At 40.1% G+C, this 16,822-nt stretch overlaps 1 protein-coding gene across 3 annotated transcripts in view; it reads right to left on the bottom strand.

Moving 5' to 3' along the window:
• amotl1 (angiomotin like 1) overlaps nt 1-14,478 on the bottom strand; it is a 110,778-nt gene extending 96,300 nt beyond the window's left edge. Inside the window, exon 1 of one of the 3 annotated variants that reach the window (XM_059964633.1) lies at nt 13,388-14,478. In XM_059964633.1, the coding sequence (XP_059820616.1) occupies nt 13,388-13,466 (79 nt within the window). In that variant the 5' untranslated portion in view covers nt 13,467-14,478. Of the gene's footprint in view, nt 1-13,206 lie in introns of all 3 variants that reach the window. The other 2 variants (XM_059964634.1, XM_059964632.1) reach the window with 2 other exon arrangements.
• Nucleotides 14,479-16,822: the final 2,344 nt, after the last annotated feature.

The following is a 16,822-nucleotide window of genomic DNA, read 5'->3' as shown; positions in this document are numbered from 1 at the left end:
GGTGTCTTGTTCCTGTCTGGTTGAACTTCGAGAGTGACATAAAATGATTTGGAAACCCTGTTTCACAATGAAAGTGTAAAGCTTTCAAATGTTCAAAACAGAAAACGGTCATGCTTTTAACTTTATAGGCATTTGTAGTTCTGGAGATCTACCCCAAAGATACATTTGAACACAAAGTCCCACAGCTAGAAAGTCTCCATTAAATGCTTCATTTTTTCCATTTTGAAGATTAAATGCAATTATTAAATAAAAACATTTAATCTACATTTTATAAAATCTAATTATCTTAATTAAATGTAGAAACCAAATTTTTAAATCTAGCCTGACATTTTTGATCAAGAAAAAAAATCCTACCCACATGAATACCTGTTGTTAAAGCTAACACTGAGGTTAAAACATTTGTGAATGAAACACTAGTGCATGAAACTACCATTAAAAATAGTTCGAAACACATTTGCAGTAACCCACACACTCAGAAATAATATTCAATTAGATTAATTAAAAACATCAAGGCACCTTTCCCCCTATCAGACCATCTAACTATTAATTTCAAAGTTCAATTGACAGATTCCCAGTCCATGAAATGGGATTTTGAGGAAACAGAGTCTAGGTGTCACAGGGCAATCCTAACTGGAGAGAAAAGGAGCATTTCAGCATGTGGTTGGAGTACCAAGCTTCTATCCAGTTAAATACACTCAGAATTTAAATTGAAGAATGACCTCAATATATTACAACCTTAGTTCCAGCTTGCAGCCATGATTTCAGCTCATGAAAATGGCAGCAAGTCCATACTGTAAATGCAAATAATTTTAGAATAATAAATTATTGACACTAATTACATTAAAGTGTTTAAGAAAAAGGCACAAGATCATTCATGATTCTGTTTTTGGACAAAGGAAAAACTTTTTGTGTAACAAATCTACAAGAAACATTGACGAGGCCCCTGAATATTACAGACATTGAGGCCTGGACTTTTAGGCTGCAGTAAAAGTGAAACTAGCAGTGCTCACCATCTTAATCCCATGTGAGGTAAACAGGAATGTTGGGACTTGACACAAAGATTCTTTAAACATACAAATCCTGACAAGGGATCCCTTGTATGCAATGAATTTAAGTTACTTATAAACAAACCTCACTAAGATTTACTGTAAAGCTATACTTTGGTGCAAGAAGTCCAAGATTTTAAATGCGACCAACCTAGCAAACAATCTGATCCTTATAAAATTCTAATGTACGTATGTACAGTATCTCACTACTGAACAAGTAGTTAAAAAAAGTCAAAGTAAAATCAAGTAGATTCGACATACTTTTAAGAATTGGAAGTCTTGCAAACTGATAACAGTTCTTGGAGAATCTAACTAGCTGGGTGAATAAAGGGGAAGGAGAAATGCCATATTTGGATTTTCAGAAGCCATTTATTACAGTGACAACTTCAAGGTACCTACAGAAGAGTTCATGAAATATGAGTTATTAACATGGAGAAACAATTAACAGGTGATCAATAAAAACAAAAACAGGACATAAGGCTCAAGTACAGTTGGCAAGCTTTAACAAAGTGGGGTACTACAGGAATAAGGGGGATAGATGGAGAGGGTGAGAGGCTTTCAATTCCTGGGCGTTAACATATCAGAAGATCTGTCCAGGGACCAGCACACAAGTTTCATCACAAAGGAGGCACAGCAGCATCTCTACTTTCTTAGAAGCTTGCATAGATTTTGTGTGACTCTAAAAGCTTTGTCAAACTTCTCCAAATCGATAGGAATAGTTAAAAACCTACAAACAGCAGGGTCTGAAACCAGAGTGGATACCTTCATTCCCCACTACTCTGAACTGGTTCTACAGCCTACAGACTCACTCTCAAGGACTCCTTTACAACTCGTTCTCAGTATTATTTTTATTTGCACAGTTTGTCTTCTTTAGTACTTTGGTTGTTTGTCTATGTATAGTTTTTTTCTTAAAATTCTCTTGCATTTCTTCTTTTTCCAGTAAAAGCCTGCAAGAAAATTAATTTCAAGTCAGTATATACTTACTTATACTGACTTTGATAATCAATTTACTTTGAACCTTGGTCTCAATACCTCCTTGTGCAATTGGATCCTCATGTGCAGACCCCCATCAGTTTGGAGTGGTCACATCTTAGCCACAATCTCCATCAGCACAGGTGGACTACTAGGCTGGGCACTTAAGCCTCTTGCTTTATTCACTTTATACTTATGACTATGTCACTATAAGCACAGTTCCAATGCCATATACACATTTGCTGATGACACCACTGTCCTAGTCCAAGTTTAAGGTGGTGATGAATCAGCATATAGGAGGGAGATTGAAAATCTGGTTGAGTGGTTCCACAACAACCTCTTAATGTCAGCAAGACCAAGGAGCTGATTATTGACTTCTGTAGCTGTAACATCGAAGTAGGTTCATGGCTTTGGTGAGTGAGACAGAAAACATGTTTTCCCAGGTTACACAAACTACAAAACTAAATATTCAACAAATAGATACTTAGTTAAAAGTGCACGTGAAGCAAACCTTCAGCACGCCTTAAACAATGGGAGAGAGAAATAAGCTCCCACACGTGCTACTCCTTATATCCAGGATATTTGAAACAGACACTAGGTAGCCACCCAATGAGAAGAGCAGCTGCAGTTTCTAAACTAACCCATCATGATGGAAGCAGAATAAGCCACACACCCTCTCCGTGGGACAGGAGATGAGAGGTCCATGAGCCAGTTCTCATCAGCGGTTCAGAGGTGGTGAGGGTCAGCAACTTTAAATTCCTTGGTGCTATTATTTCGGAAGACTCGTCCTGGGTCCAGCATGTAGTTACAATTACAAAGAAAGCACAGCAGCAGCTTTACTTCCTCAGGAGTTTGCAAAGATTCAGCATGACATTTAAAACTTTGACAAACGTCTATATGTGTGTAGTGGAGAGTATATTGCGTATCCCAATGTCTTCCGATGATCCTTCCGTCTCAGTATCTGAGGATGACGTGCAGGCTGCCTTCAAGGGAGTGAATCGAAGGAAAGCACCTGATCCAGACGGAGATCCTGGCCGAGTACTAAAAACTTTAAGCCAACCAACTGGCTGGTGTATTCAATCTTTCGCTCCAGCAGTGTGTGGTACACACCTGCTTCAAGCAGGCTTCAATCGTACCAGTGCCCAAGAAGAACGTGGTAAACTGTCTAAATGATTACTGGCTAGTGGCACTTACATCCACAGTGATGAAGAGTTTTGAGAGGCTGGTGTTGAAGGGTATCAGTTCCTGTCTGAATGGTGTCTTGGATCTGCTCTACTTTGCCTACCAAAACAACAGGCCCACAGCAGATGTTATCTCACTGGCTCTTCACACAACCCTGGGACATCTGGACAAGAAAGATGCATACATCTTTATTGATTACAGCTCAGAATTTAACACCATCATCCCTTCTAAACTAATCAGTAAACACTAAGACCTGGGCCTCAATAATCCCTCTTGCAATTGGATCCTGGATTTCCTCACTTGTAAACCCGATTCGTTCAGATTGACAAAATCAACTCCTTCACAATCTCCATCGGCACAGGAGCAACACAGGGATGTCTGCTTAGCCCCTGCTCCCCACCTATGACTGTGTGGCTAAGTACAGCTCCAACACCATATAGACGTTGCCTGACGACATCACTGTTGTGGGCAGTATCAAAGGGGGTGATGAATCAGCATACAGGAGGGAGACTGAAAACTTGACTGAGTAGTGTAATAGCAACCACCTCTCATTCAATGTCAGTAAGACCAACAAACTGACAGTAGACTTCAGGACAGGGAAACCAGAGTCCATGAGCCAGTAATCATCAGAGGATCAGAGATGGAGAGTCAGTAACTTCGTCAGACTCAGGGTCTCGGTCGACAGTGCTTCTTCCTATAGATGCTGCCTGGCCTGCTGCGTTCCACCAGCATTTTGTGTGTGTTGCTTGAATTTCCAGCATCTGCAGATTTCCTCGTGTACTATAGATGTGTGCTGGAAAGCATGCTGACTGGCTGCATTACAGCCTGATACAGGAACACCAATACCTTTGTGGAAAATCCTACAAAAGGTAGTGGATTCTGCCTAGTACATCACCGGTAAAACCCTCCCAACCATTGAGCACATCTACTTGAAGTATTGCCATAGAAAAGCAGCATCCATCATCAAAGATCCTCGCCACCCAGGCCATGCTCTTTTCTCAATGCTGCCATCAGGTAGAAGGTACAAGTACCTCAGCACTTGCACCACCAGCTTCAAGAACAGTTACTACCCCTCAACCATCAGGCTCTTGAACAAAAGGGGACAGCTACTCTCATTTAAGGACTCTTTTATGCTGTTATTTCATGTTCGTTATTTATTGCTATTTATTTATATCTGCACCTGCACAGTTTGTTTGCAGTTAACAGTTCCTGATGTTTACAGTTACTGTTCTATAGATTTGCTAAGTATGCCAGCAGAAAAGAATCTCAAGGTTGGATGTGGTAACATGTATGCACTCTGATAATAAATTTTACTTTAAACTTTGAATATTGTCTGGCTGCATCACAGCCTGGTATGAATCACCAATTTCCTTGAATGGAAAAGACTTCAAAAAGGACTGGATATGGCCCAGTCCATCATGGGTAAAGCCCTCTCACCATTGAGCACATCTGCATGAAGTGTTGTTACAGGGACCCTCACCACCCAGGACATGCTCTCTTCACGCTGCTGCCATCAGAGTGAAGGTACAGGAGCCTCATGACTTGCATCACCAGGTTCTGGAACAGTTATTACTCCTCAACCATCAGACTCTTGAACCAAAGGGGATAACTTAACTCACCCCATCACTGAAACATTCCCACAACCTATGGACTCACTTTCAAGGACTCTTCAAGTCATATTCTTGATAGTTGTTTATTTATTTATTATTATTTCTTTATTTTTGTATTTGCACAGTTTGTTGTCTTCTACACACTGGTTGAATGCCCAAGCTGGTGTGGTCTTTCATTGATTCTATTATGGTTATTACTCTATTATGGACTTATTGACTATACCTGCAAGAAAATTAATCTCTGGGTCATATATGGTGACATATATGTAGTTCTACAATAAATTTATTTTGTGCTTTGAATAAATGCTTGGGTCTTAAACATTTACAATCTAAAAGACCTATGCAGTTGGAAGGGCCCAAGTGTAATATTCCATATATGTTGACAATAATGTTAAGAGGAAAGCAAGTTTTATGGAAGTTATAGGATATATTGTTTTGCAGGCTGTTTAGGGATGGCTCACAAGGTCAATTCCTGAAATGAACAGATTGACTGAATTTGAGCTGATCTGCAGTGTTCGAAATATGAGACTGACCTTTCTGGAAATTTTAAGATTCTGAGGGGGTTCCAATATCAAATGGTAGGAGGACGTTTATGAGAGTCTAATCAGTGGTCGTCGTTATTAACATAGCAGCATTTTACAATTCACTTAAGTCTTTGAGTTTCTTTTCTGTACATACAAGAACAACATTCTGCACAAATGCAACCACAGACATGATCTTTTTGATACTGATGGAAGCGAAGTGCTATTTTGAGATGTATCAATCCAGTCCCAAAGGCCATAGCACAAAATATTTTTTTTTTTAAAATGCTTTAAAGTGTATTTTAAATTCATGTCCAAGAGATGTTCACTGTCCTCATTTCTATCCTTGGGAATATTGTAACATCTTAAGTGCTGACTATCATTATAGTGTAAGAAAGCATTGTTAACACTACACCATATCTTGGTTTTGCGCATCAACACAAAATTTGAACCATATTGAGCAAAATTTCACTTTGACAGGGTAACAAATAATTAGAGGAGCAACCTTGATGCACCATATCTGATTAACATCATTGGAGAAAACAAAACTCAGGTGGTTCCATTAATGGCAATATTCCTTTTTAGGATGAACGTTACAAACCATTTCTTAGCAACATTTAAAAGCATTCATTAGTAGCAGTAAACATAATTATTTTGTTCCTGTATTTAAATATAAAGAAACTCAATCCCTGTAGGATAATTTTCTTCTGTCCTGAGACAACTGGCCATATCCCTGGATGACTAAATATTAACAACCGTGTTTCTGTGGCAAACTACCACTGCAAACAATGAAGAAGCAAGCGAAGACGAGGCCAACTTGAGCGTTGAGCCGTGTGGGTGTGATGCAAAATTGGAGCGTGACATGTTTGAGAAGTGTTCAGAACAAAGTCAAGGTATGATTCAGATGCAGACAGAGTCATTGATGGAGCTAGAGCAAACGAATGAGAGAGGAGTCAGTGCTGAGGAGTTTCAGAGGTCATCCACCTAAACCAAGACAAGGTTGGATCACCCTAAATGAAAGGTTTGGAAAGCCTATTTGGAAAGGTTGAGTACGGCCTTGGGCTGGGCAGCGGGGTACAGGCCCGGAGCGTATCGCTGTGGCATGGCCTGGGTCCTAGTGTGGGGGAATGACTCAGTGCTTGGATGATTCAAGCACTGCCCCAGATACACTGATAAGGCAGGGTGTCAAGACCAGAGGCGAGGATTGGGCCAATTCCGCTTGCATTCCGCGATGTTCACTCCTCTCTCCGCGGTGCTGAGGTTGGGAGGCTGTTAAACGCTCTGTATCTGAGTGCTTCACGGAGATCTGCCCTACTGTGTGATGAACTAAGATTGAGGCTGAGGGCCTATGCCAGCCGCTTTGGGCCTACGGACTCAACCTGGTTCTGAATGCTGTTGCTTGCTTTTACTGCCTGCATGATGTGTTTTTTTTCATCTCTCTGAGCATTGGATGTTGGTTTCTTTTTTAAAAAACACTGGGTTCCTCAGAGTTTCTTGCTTTGTGGCGAATTTGATAATAAATGCACTCTGAGCTTTGACCTGCCCACCTCCACCATATGGCCCCAAACATAGTCTTTCATGAGAGCTTAGCTCTCCACTCATCAATGCTACTCTTAGCTTAAGTGAATGTATTTAACAAAATATTAGTCTCACTTGTCTCTAGGTAGTAGTTTCCACTATTGATTTCAGTGACATTGCTGTGATTGCACTGTATTTAATTATTCCAACAAGCAGCAGGTAGCGCTGCAGCCTGAACTTGGAAAATGCCCATTTCCAACTTTATCCATGTCCAAACTTGTGTGTGAATTTTGAAGGAAAGTCCTTCTGTATTTCTTTACATTTCAAATAACATCAGGGGTACACCCTTAAGTTAGTTAACTGTGACATTTCCTAGACATGAAACTACACCTTGAATGGTGTCAATCTCAATGCCAACATATCAACAAATGCTCATTATGGAATAATGTTAGGGACAAATAAAGTAAAGCAGTATATTAGAGCTTCTGGATGAAGCACACATTCACAATTTACATTCCATGATACATTCCTTGATCATAGCCAGGGCCAACTTGGCAAAACGGTGAGACGCTCGTTATTTGGATACAAGTCCCATTTATTTCTCTGCAATGAGTTACTGCGCTCACGTTAATGACTGATGACATTGCTGGAGAAGGGAGGAATCTTCTAATTCAAATAATTCAGAGGAAAGTTCCTCTAAATAGCTAAATCATCTTGAGGGGGATTACATTTATGAAAAATAAACTAACTTATTAGTAAATCATAAAGTAATGGTGTTAGGCATATCCCAAAGTGGCAAAATAGAATGCCTTATATTCATTGAATCCTTTGGTGTAACTGGCTCAAGCTGGTGTTTAATTCCACACAAGCTCTGTTGAAGGGTCTCAGCACGAAATGTTGGCCCGTTATTCCTCTCTATAAATGCTGCCTTACCCACTGAGTTCCTCCAACATTTTGTGTGCATTACTCTACACAAGTTTCTTTTTATTCACTTCGCCGACATTTCAAAAAGTATATCAAGGGTTGTAAAGCACAGGGATAATCCAGGTTATGAAAGGGGGCCATGTAACTATAACGTTCTCTTCCCTGCTTATCTACCTTGCCTGTAAATGCACACAATTACTCATCTCAAAACCTCCATCAAAATAAAAGTGTGAAATATAATAAACAACTGATCACATCACCATAACACCTGCACGGACTTCCTGCATGACCTGTCTTTCACTAGGGGATATGATGAGTACATGTAAATTAGGGAGGGAGTATAATACTGTGTAAAAGAAGATAAAAAGTACACACTTCTAACCATCACCAAGGTACTGCTTTCAACAGCATTTGCTACAGATACAAACAATAGAAAGATTCTTGACAACTATCCATTGACCTCAACTTTAGAAATGCATTTACAGTTATCATTATGCCTCTGTCAGAAATGCAAAACCAATTTGTGCCACATTTTCAGATCTACTGAGAACTGGGTTACATATTACTATGGCTATGAAATCTGATGACTAAGTACTGTATATTGGGTCTATACTATGCAATACTTGACAGTAATTACAATGAGTTAATTTATTTTAAACAGTAGTAAGGATACAGAAGTAGAAAAGTCAGTTCTTCAACCAGCATGGAACAGAACACCAGCCACACTTCAAGCAACCTGCAGAGTCTTTGTAAAGGAACGATAGCTCCTTTGACATTGATTGATTCACTGTCATGATCATTAATGGACTAACACCACACCCCAAAGCACCCAAAGTAGCTATCAGTTAGGACTCAGTGATTAAACCATCCCACATATATTTACGTTAGTTTCCAATGGTTTCTTAAGGTTGTCATAGCCAAAGGGTGAGTGTGGGGATAAGCTCCCACTACCTATTACATGCTCCCAGTGGTATGTATCTCAAACAGCCTCTGATAACTAAGACCAACTCCTGGTCTTCACATGTGGCTTAGCTACTAAGCCCAGCAGAACTGTTTCAACCGACAAAAGAGGCAAAGGCAGGTTACTGGTGCATTAAAACCAGTTGCTCCAGGCAGATGGGGCTCATCAGCTGTGGTTGGAAGCTCATCTAGAAGGAAATTCTGATCTCAAACCTCCACTGCCTTGCAACAATACCCATTCAAGGGGAAGACTTCTGGAGTAAACACAGAGGAAAAATCCAGACCTGGAGTCCCTATGGCAGTTCTATGTTAAGTTCAATGCTGAATGGCAACTCCTGTGACACCGTATCGATGACTGCCCTTCCTTTGGATTTCTCAGCTGCTTGGAGAGGGGGAGCCTGCTGCATGGGCAAATTTTCTCTCTATATCATACTGCCCTAGCTTGCGTACACACCAACCATGGTTGATCCCGACCAATGGAGGGCTTCAACAGTTCCCATGGGTATATATTCATTCAGTGATTTACATTGACACAGATAGATAGATGGACAAAAGAGATTCTGCAGATGACAGATGGAGCTAGAGCTATTGCAGTAAAGCTTTAATATCAATTAAACCCTATACACTCATTTCATTACAGATGCATAATAACTATATCTCTATACACTATATACAGATGAATGAGTTATCTGCCATATTTAAACAGAATTCGATTCAATTTAGATTTAATGTGTGGCAGTAAATGTACTGAACAAAAGTGATTCTGGAAGTCATGATAAGAATTCCATCATACTTAAGACAACCTAAATAGGTTTTTGGCAGGGAGATAAAAACATGAAGTATGTGGGACTAATCAAATGAAATGCAGAAGTATTAAGTTGCCTTATGAATTACTGTATTCTGATTTCTTCTCAAAGATTACTAGGACAGCTGAGAAACCTCAGTGTAATTTAGGCATTGTGGTACAACCTTATACCTGAATTACATATGTAAAGAAAACATATATCCAATTTTGAAACTTCTCGTTTTCATACAGCACAGGCTGAACACAGACAGTTTGACCATATCTTTCCAACATCCACACAAGTTTTTTTCCATACTCAATCTCTACTGATGTAACACTCAGCTGCAAGTTGTAAAATCAATCTTAAGTGCTGGATCACTGTTCCTCTACCAGAATCTCTTGCTCTCCCCTCAGTACTTCCACAAACAAAGATCTATTATATTCTGTTGGAAATGCTACTGCCCATAACCCTGGGATAAAAACACACTGCAACAGGGATACAGTTATATCTGAAACTATGCTATACCGAGGCTCAGATATGATATATTAAGTTTGCAAAGTTTAATATGATTAGTTTATAGGGGAAGCTTCTTTGACTCCATTTTCACCCCACCCATTAGAATTTGGTATAATTTCTTGTGAAGCTAATTATCCTCTACATACAGTCAACATCTATAAAACTGGTTCTCAGAGGAATGCATCAAATCCATTTGAACTTTCTCCAGATAACTGTTTCATCAAAAGATAAATTAAGTAGTCTTGACAATTTGTTTAGAAGACTAAAGATTAAAGGTTACCATGGAACTTAATAAAAATGATGAAGAGTTCATTTTCAAGGGAACGAGAGTTAGTAACAGAAATGAAGTAATAAAAAAATTAAAAAGTGCTGTTAAAAATCAAACATGTTAATTGATCAAAACATTCTTTTCCTTAAATTTTACTGACGTAATAAGCTTAATCTTAACATGGTGAACCATTCAAGTTTGGAGATAACATCAGAACCAAAAACAGATGACACTGTTTTTACCGTTACTATAGAAGTGCAGTGATGCCATTTAATACTGTAGGATTAGCGCTAAAGCCTGGCACCAACACATCATTGGGATAGAATGAAGTTGGAATGCACATTATGGGTGACCTCCTGTGGCAAGTAGCTGACCTGAATCAATCCCGACTTTTTAAAGATTGTGTTCTAAGAAACTGCTGATTATCAACTGATAGGAACTAATCAGAATATAGTTCTACCGCAAGTTTGTTACCACTGGTTAGCAAAGGATGACAACTGGCTAGTAATTGTGTCTACATTGGTAGCTTGTAGACAAAGTTATGATTTCATGTGAACAAATAGGAATTCCCCCCACACCCCAGGAAATAACCCCTGGACAGTGAAATCACTATTTCATTAAAAGGACCATTTTCATGTAGTACATCAATGATTTGCATCTGTAAAGGGGATGAGGTGGGCTAATACAACTCTAGTGAATTGCATTGAACCACATAAGAACAAAAAGATGGAAGCAGTACTATTCATGATGTAACACATGACACTTTTAGGAATAGAAACACCTATAAATGACCAACTTGAGTATCATCTCAATTGAAAGTGAGTGAAATACAAAGGAGGGGTAAAAGGAAGTAGTGAAAGTGAATCAGAATTTTAAAAGTACTGCTGTAATAGCAAACTTTACTTAAATGGATCTGAATTGATAACCCACTTACTATTGCAAGCATAATTATTTTGTAGAAGTATTAAGTGGGAACAAAAGAAATGGCCACGAAGACGTTAACTATCTGGTAAGTACATGGGGAAAATATGTGTAGCTCTCATCAACAGGTGATATGCAACTACACATCAAGGAATTTTACTAATCTGCAGATGGGAAATTGAGTGATATGGCCATTTCTCAATGACACACAGCAGCTTGGGGGGGGGGGTTATTTTTAACAAAAGCAGAGTCAACACAATGGAGCAGCAAGCAAAAAAACATTTTCTAAAAAATTACAATAATTTACATTTGATGCAACACACAAAATGCCGGAAGAACTGAGCGGGTCAGGCAGCATCTACAGAAATGAATAAACAATCAATATTTCTGCAAACTTCTCCTATCAACTACCAGTTGTACTCCTTCCCCTCTGCCCACTTTCTTATTCTGGCTTCTTCCCCCTTTCTTTCCAGTCCTGATGAAGGGTCTCAGCCTGAAACATCAACTGTTCATTCACTGCCATAGATGTTATCTCACCTGCAGTGTTCCTCCAGCATTTTCTGTGTTGCTCTGGATTTCCAGCATCTATAGAATCCCTGTTTATGACTTACATTGATACTTTCTCTACATGTAAAAAAATACTTCAAGGCACTTCACAGAAGTATATTCACACAAAAATGGGCATATGTGCAAATTTGGATGATTAGAGAATGTTGGAGACTGAATTTAAGAAGGATCTTGGGGGCTTTAGAAAGCAATTTTGGGAGGGAATCTAGTGTTTGGGATCTAGTTGCTAAGGTTAAAAGCAGAAAACCAGAATCTGAGAAAAACAGATTTGTAGATTTGAAGTACAGCATGCCAAGCCCATGTTCCAATCTAAATATGAGAATTTCAACTACTTGGTAATGACGATTTGCAGTCATGTATGGTATATGGTATGGAGATTCCTGTTGAGTTTTGATTGTTCAAATGTTTCGTAGGTGGGCTGGAGGACCACTGGAATAGCTGGGTGTGAAGAGGGTTTTTGTCCGGTCCATTGGCAGGATGGTAGGAGACCAGGTAAATCTGTTTTTTTTTGTGAGAAGGCGGGAAGAAAAGTCAACTCTGATGTTGAGGTTGTGAACCAGTTTGGTTCAAAGAAGAAATAGGGTACAATCGAAATAACATTTAGCAAATGTTCCAGGCGATTCTACCTGGGTCCCTGTTAACTTAGCTCCAAACGGATGCTGCCGACAGACCGCCCTCGGTTTACGGGGTCGGGAAGTCGCCTTGTACAAGCTCCCGCCAGTTTCTGGCGTCCACACACCGAAAGTCGAACCCGTTGTGGGCGAGTGGGCGCGGAGAGTCGGACTACAGCTGGCCTTAGCTGCGCAAACTGGCCGGCGGTGAAGTGGGGACTGATCCCATCAAAAATGTGCCTGTCATAAATCAGAATTTCTTTGCAAAACTTTCACCAGTCGGAGAAAAAGCGGGCATTTATGGACAAGTTACTCCGATTAAGTCCATAGTATTTACCATAAAACATATAATGTACTTGGGGCAACAGCCACGGAGAGGCTCAGACAATAATCCACAAAAGTTGAAGCCTAGCTCGACTTTAAATGTTAAACTGTACCTTGACGGTGGGCCCTGCCGATGATTACGTGAACACAAATTAATACTCCCCCCCCCCAAACTTTCCACACACCTCGGGTGTAACCTCTCCCGTTAACCACTCGCGCCTCAAGGGGAAAACCAGTGACAGGAGGCAACTTCAGCCGCGAATGAGCCGCCAACAGTCAACATGTCGGCAGGTGAGCCGAGCCCACTCCCCACTTCCCATTCATCGGCCGCCAGCGGAGCAACGCCCAGCCACCCCCGGGGCGGCCCCTCTCTCGGGCAGGCTGGAAGTGAACACGGGTAACGCTTCCCTCAACCTCCATGCCCCCGCCAACCCTCCCTTCCTCCCTCCACGGCACAAGTTGGTGTAGACAGCAGCAGTACCGGTAATCAGTGGAAACTTTCGGCGCAAATCCTCAAACCTTCTCGTCCGGTCTGCAGATATATGTCCCTGCTGCCTCCTGCCAACATCAAGCTTCTCAAAAGTTTGCAGGAACTATCGATTTGGGTATCAGTCCTGGCAATCCAACCCTCATTCCCAACAGAGAGAAAAAGACCAACGAACCGAATTGAGCCGAGGGGCTGATGGAGGGGAAAAAGCCTTCAGCCGGAGAACAGCGCCAGCCAACAACAATCAGCCCCATTCACAACGGAATGAGAGGAATGACATAGCTTCACCTAATGCAGCAGAGCGCTGGCCCTCTGGGTCCTAGCGTCGCTGTACAACCACCACGTATCCGAGACTTCACCTGCCATTAACACTGGTTTCCACAGGATACCTGCACAAGCGTACCTGCTGTGGAGTAGAAATGTATTCTAGACAGTCTGTTTACCGATCAGCATAACTGTTATAAAATGTATTATTCCTTAAACCAGGCGCATTATAGCCCAAGAGACAATCCAATATTACTAGGAGGAATTTATTTCGTTATCAAATCAGATGAATTAGCAAGAGTGAAGTAACTTTTGTAATCATTCTGTAAATTGCTAACCCAGTTTGGGGCACATCACAATACTTCTATCTTTCTCTTTGCCCTTTTAGAACTGAGGCGAGGAGAAACTTATTCAGCCAGCTGGTGGTGAATTTGTTGTCACAGAGGGCTGTGGAGGACGAATGACTGGGTGTACTTAAGGCAATGATTGATGGATTCATGACTAGTAAGTGGGTTGAGGATTATAGGGAGAAGGCAGGAGAATGGGGTTGAAAAGTCAGCCATGATTGAATGGTGGAGCAAACTTGATGGGCTGAATGGTCTGATTGCTCTTATTATCTTATGGTCTGACCCACGCGAGTATGTGGATGTAATCACATTAGTATTCAATCACCAGAAGTACCACTGACTGAAATCCTTCACAATGTTAAAGTAAATGTTCAACTAAGTAGTAATTTTTGTTTCATTTCAATATCATTAAAGTATTTTTAAACCTAAAGCAGGAAAAGAAATGATTATTCAAGATTCTCAAGTAGTAAAGGTCAGTATTCTAGTGGGACTTGGTTACAGTCCGGCGATGGCCGGACCATATCTCCTGGGGGTAAATTTTCATCCTCGGTAATCCATGCTCTCTCTTTCTGGGGCATGTTTGATATCTTTTTTTTAGTAATTAGTAGAAAATGTGATATGCTCCATTAGCAAATACAACCCTATTGCTTATACATTATGCTGGTTTATGGTGAAGAAAGGTGGAGAAACTGTTTTGGAATTTATTTCTCTTGATTTAATACATCATACAAAAAATCCATATTTTTGTAGGTATACCTTTATTCTGTCTTTAACAATTAATGCATCAAAATAATGGAAATTGCAAGGGAAAGTCCCAACTGTAACTTTCATATTGTCTAATTCCTTTGATTTCTGGAGACGTCCTACCACTGAAAGAATGAAAGTCCTGCAGTCTTTGCTTTGTTATTTTCAGATTCCTATTATTTATGCATCTAGCACTATTTTTCTCGATATTTTGTTTATTTTTGATGTGCATATTGATTAAAATAATAGTGTTAATCTTGCTAATATCTGATTTCAAATATTTTACATATATACTTAAACAGACTGACTATTTGAATGGGACAAATTTCATCCTGATCATTCCTCCCACAGCTCAGTTAGTATCTGATGTTGATATTATTTAAGACAGCTAATTGTTGGGTCACATTAATAGACGGTAAATCCATAGGATTAAATCTTGTAGTGTAGTTCTTAGTAAATGAGCACTGGGTCTGAACTATCCTTTTATTTATTCCTTTTCTGGAATCTATATGTCATTTGCATTTATTGCCCATTTCTAATATCCCATAAGAATTTCTAATATCCTATAAGAGCCATCTTATTGAATGGCTGTAAACACAAAGTGCACTGCAGATGCTGTGGTCAAATCAAGATGTACAAAAAAGCTGGATGAACTCAGCAGGTTGGGCAGCATCCGTTGAAAGAAGCAGTCAACGCTTCAGGTCGAAACCCTTCGTCAGGACTAAAGAAGGAGGGGGCAGGGGCCCTATAAAGAAGGTGGGGAGAGGGTGGAAAACCAATCAGAGGAAAGATTAAGGGGTGGGGGAGGGAAAGCAGGGAGGGGATAGGCAGGAGAGGTGAAGAATTGAATGGCTGCTAACCTGCTGGTGAAAGTACATCCATAATTCTGTTAGGTGGGAAGTTCCAGGATTTACACCCAGAAGTGATCAAGGTCCAGAGATGTATTTTGAAATCAGGATAGTTTGAAACATGCACACTCTTTCTTTGTGGATTGATATGGCCCTAATCACTATTTAAATGTGTATTTCAGGTATTAGAACTTTGGATGAATCCACACACTTGTGTTGGTGGGAACAACACTGAGAGTTCCAGGCAACCTATCTAATAGGGTGCATTTGATGTCCAAAAACAATCTGACCATTTAAGTAATCCAAGGGTGGATGAAACTTATTTCAAGCTTCATATGATTGAAATTGTTTCTAAACATTTATTACACTTTCTAAAGGCTGTAAATGGGGTAAGAAGGAAATGGGAAAAAAGAAGAGGGGAAGGAAACCAAGGTCAAAACATAAAACAACATCAAAGGGGAAGAGTGGCTTGGACCCCTCTATGTTTGAAGTAGAGGTGCTCCTGTGAGCTGGGTGAAAGGTTTCATCCTGTTTGTCATTATGGAGCACTTTCCCCACAAGACAGCAAGATGATAGGAGATTGCAACCTGATCTAAATCTCTGTACACCTGACATATGTAAACAGAATCCCTGCAGGGTTCTGTTAACATTTTGGCAGTACAGTGGAGAAGTTCCAAATTCTTGGCTGTCATTAAGAAGAAATTCTATACAAGTTGTAGTTTCAATAATAGATAACTGACTCAGCATTTTTATTTTAAACTACATGCCCCAGATATTTATCAGTATTGATGTACAATTGCAGAAATATAGGTTGCCATCTGATATCTCATCTCTTTGTCATTTGAGAGTTCCAGCAATGATCTTTGATCATTTCTTTATGGATCACAGATCCAAGTTTGGTCTAGGTTTGCATTGTGATACAAACAGGTTGCTCAATTGGCCCAGAAACCCCAAAGTTTACCTCAAAGTTACCTCTCTCAATCCTATCACTGCTTTGTTGTATTTGTCCAACAAACAGGATTGCAAAAGACAAATGTTTAAACACTGGGAAGTCGTCATCTTTAACAACTGGCACAAACTCTATTTCTAGGTTTAAGTTGAGAGGTGAAAGATTTAAAGGGGATCAGAGGGGCAAGTCCATCCACACTGAGAGATTGGGTATATATATATGGCATGAACTGCTGGAGGAGGTGATAGTGGAAGGTACAGTTGCAACATTGAACCGGTACATGGATAGGAAAGATTTAGAGAGAAATGGGCAAAGGGCAGGCAAATGGTATTTGTATGGACAGGCATCTTGTTCAGCATAGCCATTTGGGCCAAGGGGTCATATTTATCTTCTGTGTGGCTCTAAGGACTAGATTAGATTAGATCAGTTTTAGAATAGGAATCTGGTTTAATACCACT

Source organism: Hypanus sabinus, chromosome 3 (assembly GCF_030144855.1).
Source record: "Hypanus sabinus isolate sHypSab1 chromosome 3, sHypSab1.hap1, whole genome shotgun sequence".
Lineage (NCBI taxonomy): Eukaryota > Metazoa > Chordata > Chondrichthyes > Myliobatiformes > Dasyatidae > Hypanus > Hypanus sabinus.
This window is presented reverse-complemented; position numbering and strand designations above follow the sequence as displayed.